Below are 4,619 nucleotides of genomic sequence, written 5' to 3'. Positions count from 1 at the left end.
TATCAAGCTATATAACGCTGTTTAAGTTGGTTATCAAGCTATATAACACTGTTTAAGTTGGTTATCAAACCATATAACGCTGTTTAAGTTGGTTATCAAACTATATAACGCTGTTTAAGTTGGTTATTAAACTACTTATATTCACATTAATTTCCCTCATTTTTAATGATTCCCAATATATATTCTCCCCACTGCATCAGAACAGTCCTAAACTGTCATTCTAATCCTAAACATTTTTCATGGAAGCATTCTCCGAACCCCTTCTTCGTTTCCTTTTGCGCACACTTCTGACAAACTTGATGCACTTCCAACTTAGTTTCCCCTCCTCCCCAACGCCCATGCCAACAAAACGACTGAGTAGCAATTACCATTGCACAAGGCCCCTTTTCTTTTGAAAATCAATTATTATTATTTTAAATCGAATGAAGCTACAAAGTAAAATCTTATAACTATATAGCAATAGTATGTTTAACAATCTCAATTGCTAAACATTTTAGTTGATAGTAAACTATTAAAAAATAAAACCAGAAATGCTTTGTCAAAATAGTATCTAAAGAAATACATTCAACAGCATCAGATATTCATCACAATAAAGTGATTGTTATATATTTAGATCAACAGAATTTAGCTTCTCTTGCAAACTTGTTCTTAGTGAAGACTGGTGTATAACAAAACAATCTGGTGGATTACGTTTCCAACTTGTTTTATAATTTTATAAATATATATATGATATTTTTCTTGACAGAAACATTTATAAAGATGTTATTAGTTAAATTTTATGAACGAAAAGTAGATTCGGCTCTGATTCTAACTTAAAATTATGCAACTTAAAAAATATAATTCACCGTACAGAGTAAAAGAGACAAAATAATAGAGCTAGTTACTTTTGTCTGCTCTCCTTTATCTGACTAATCATGACTGATAGCCAGTAATCGGGACGGCGAAGAAGGTTAACAACCGTTCACATCATCAACTCGGGCTCCTACACCATTCAAGTCAGACAATAACAACAGTTTGCATTCAGAGTGCAAAAAGGCGTGGTTTTCAAACGTCAGGTATGTTTGATCCAATCATAAATGGGGTCTTTAACATTACCACGCCTTCCAGCTAGAAGCTGAATGAGGCGCAAGTGAATTGGCGTTGTCGATTTAGGTATGATATCGAAGAAGTAAGCTGGTGTGTTCCATTCCCTTATTGTTGCTATAGTTTTATTGGACAACTCTAAGGCAATTTTGTACTTTTCTAGGTCTGAAATAGCACTAAAACCCTTTCTACTAAGAAAGATAAAACTGAAGATGAATTTTATAAATCTAGAAGTGTATTGACGAATCTGAAACCATGCTTCAAGTGGTGACGATTAAATAAACCACAAATCTCCTAGTAGCATCACACGTTTGTTTACTTCTAGTAGAAAAGTGGCTGAGTGATTAAGGTGTAATGGCCATGGATAACAAACCTAGCTCAGAGAATCGTACAGAAATCTTCTCCAGACTACTTTCTGCTGGTACCAAGATGGATTCATCTTGTACCAAATCGAAAGTCCGAGAGTCTTCGACTCGAGCTATATCATTTTCTGTAGCAGCTTTATTAGCGGACGGCCGAGATAGTAATTCGGATCGTTCCCCAGCTTCAAGTCCCGAAAACATAACTTCTCCGACGGCCATTATCGGGTCTGCTTCGGCTACGATCGACCAAAGAGTTGAGTTAGGCGTGACTAGAGCGTTTACTGTAGACGGCCTGCTTGATCAGGACAGGTCAATATCAGGATTTCGGACAATACCGTCTGGTGTTGGTACCAATTCTGTCAGTCTAGTCTCTGATGGTTCTGGGTCATACCCTTCAACCTGGGGTTCGCCACTGACAACAGCTTTTCCATGGATCCATACTTCTCGGACGTTATCTCCTTGCACGAGTAAGTCCTTTTGAAATCTAGCAACTAGAGACCCTAAAAATGTAACAACTAAAGAATGTCATAAATAATCTCACAAACTTAAAAATATATAAACTCAAAAATAAAAAAAACAAGTTTAACATCTGTCAGAATATTTATTTGTGTTTAAGGTATGTAAACAGAAAGAGTCCAGTTTTGGTAAAACTGACATCTCATACTTTGAGACATTAATTGAAAGCCTAGCTTTTATAGAATGGAGACAATAATCTATATAAATAGAGAGCAGTTCTGTTATATGGACATAACACACTGGCTAAAAACATGCTAATAAAATTTATAAAATTTTGTATATTAAAATGTGTGTGGTTTTGTTATATTGATACTTATGGCAAAGAGCCAAGTTGATATAGGTTCATTCTACGTGTAATTTCCGTTATGTGAACAATCACATATTTGTCACTTCGGTTAAAACCTAGTTTATATAAAATATTTTTTTTTTTACGTACAGTATGATATTTATAAAGAATTTAACTCAGTTGATGGACGAACCAGCCATTGTTGTATTTAAGTATGATTTATAATGCACTTTTCTGTAATTTTTAGATTAGAGATGAACGTAATTTATAAAACTTATTTATGTATATTTAGTATATGTATATATTGGGATATGTATATATATGTGCAAAAGTTAGCTATGAAAAAGTGGAGATTCTGTTATATTAACAAAGTACATCGGTTATGTGCCTGGTTTATATACATAATTTATTTATTTGTGCCTAAAATACACTTCGAAAAATAAAACATAGTTCTAATATATGCTCCAATATACTGGGTAAGAACCTAGGTTGAACTGTATAGAATATGTTCTTTTAACTTGTACTTTAGATACAATGTGCGGTTCTGCTACAAACACGATTAAGATGTAATTTTTGGCTGCCATAGCCTTCCTGTCTTACAGTTCAATTATTCATCGTTTCCTGTCGTTTGGTAGCTAAGAGCGAAGTTGGTATGTGTCCGGTAGAAACGTAATACGTGGAAGGCAGCTAAACACGCAAATCCTCCTTTCCTTACAAACCTTTTCAAATATGACATAAGTAGCACAGATAATAAGTGGTGCCTTGCATGTTTGACAGAAAAACTATTTCTGCGTGAAAACATGTTATAAGGAAGTTTTTACGGCCTGTTTGGGTGTAAACAAATTAAATCACATTATAATCCTCTCAATAACAATTCCGTATCCATTATACTGTCATGAGATCGAGAAGACCTTTCAACTGAAGGATTTGACAAATTGAGGAAAAATATATGAATATTTGTTTAGTCGCTATAATAGATTTGCTATATCTTTGATCCATTTATCTGTTTTTGAATTTAGTTTTGTCGTTTATTGTAATGTAAACTGGAACGAGGAAGCTTAATAATCAGAGTATGTGGATGCTATACAGTGTATTTATGTGTCGCAGATATATACTCTGTTATATGACTACTGTTGTACAGGGATGTTTAAAGGATGATTAGTTAAACGTCTAGGTGGTATCGTGAACTTGACGAGTGTCGCAGTGATAACATTTTACAGAATACTGCTCTGTTATACAGCTATTGGGACGTTTGAGAATTGTTAAGTTTCATGTAATTTACAGATGTCGATTAACTGCGTGTAATTGGTTGGTTACCTAACCTAAATGAAAGCTTTATGTGAACCTTTAAAACTGTTAAAAAATTATTGTTTGGGTCGGTTTGTGATTATATCTAGAAAAGTAAATGGAATCGAACTTTTCAAGAGTTAGATTTCATTTATGATGTTGATAAAGTGCACTAAATTATGTTAATTGAGCTTATGATTGTAATTTACAATAAGGTTTGTGAAGGTAATATTCAGCTGGGTAACACAGAAACACTTAGATCATAAGGTATGGTGAAAACCGAAAAAAGGCTATACTTCTTGAATACATGTACATTTACTGAAACAATAAAGGTACGACATTTAACTAGTTTAGTTGTATTTAAAAGCCATTAAACTCAGATTTGTGTATATGTAAATTTTCTAAAATGATGTATACTTCATACATTACTTTGTTAGATTCTACTAAGTTTCCAAGACATAAACAATTAACTCTCTTTCCTACGTCAGAAACAACGCGATTAGTTTATGCACTTCAATATGTGAAATTCCATGATCAGCATTCAGATGTAGAAGCCACGCGATTAGCTTTCACATTCGATTCAGAACTTATACGATTAATCTCTTCTTCCAATGTAGCAAGATATACGATAGATTTACACTTCTAATGTTTCTCCACTATCTGCTACAGTTAATTTCCGAACTAAGAACCTACAGGAGAAGAACCTCTCGGTATGTATGAAGCTCTCGTAAGATTTCATTATTCACTTGTATATTTAACCTAAAAACTGAATTATTAACCTGTATACTTCCAGTATAAAACTCTACATCATTAATGTGTACCTTCAATATCAGAAGTTATAGAACTAAATTATCTTTTTGATCTAGAGGGTTGAATGACTTGTAGTTGGCCGATTTAAAACGAACTTTATTAACTTCTACCGTCCTGTCAGAAGCTACACAATCAACTTGTTCCATTCCAACCTAAAAGATTGAACAAACTGTGTATTAAATCATACATTTTCTCTCTTCTCTGTCTGGTGTTACATGAAATGGGAGGAATGACTTCTATATTGAGATTCAGACACTTTAGACAATTTTAACTTC

The 4,619-nt window shown here is 33.5% G+C and overlaps 1 protein-coding gene across 1 annotated transcript in view; it reads left to right on the top strand.

Moving 5' to 3' along the window:
• Positions 1–1,167: 1,167 nt before the first annotated feature.
• Positions 1,168–4,619, top strand: part of LOC106459586 (homeobox protein MSX-3-like) — a 5,142-nt gene continuing 1,690 nt past the window's right edge. Inside the window, exon 1 of the mRNA XM_022386101.1 lies at positions 1,168–1,912. Within this exon, the coding sequence (XP_022241809.1) occupies positions 1,438–1,912 (475 nt within the window). The 5' untranslated portion in view covers positions 1,168–1,437. The remainder of the gene's footprint in view (positions 1,913–4,619) is intronic.

This window comes from Limulus polyphemus, unplaced genomic scaffold (assembly GCF_000517525.1).
Source record: "Limulus polyphemus unplaced genomic scaffold, Limulus_polyphemus-2.1.2 Scaffold633, whole genome shotgun sequence".
Lineage (NCBI taxonomy): Eukaryota > Metazoa > Arthropoda > Merostomata > Xiphosura > Limulidae > Limulus > Limulus polyphemus.
This window is presented reverse-complemented; position numbering and strand designations above follow the sequence as displayed.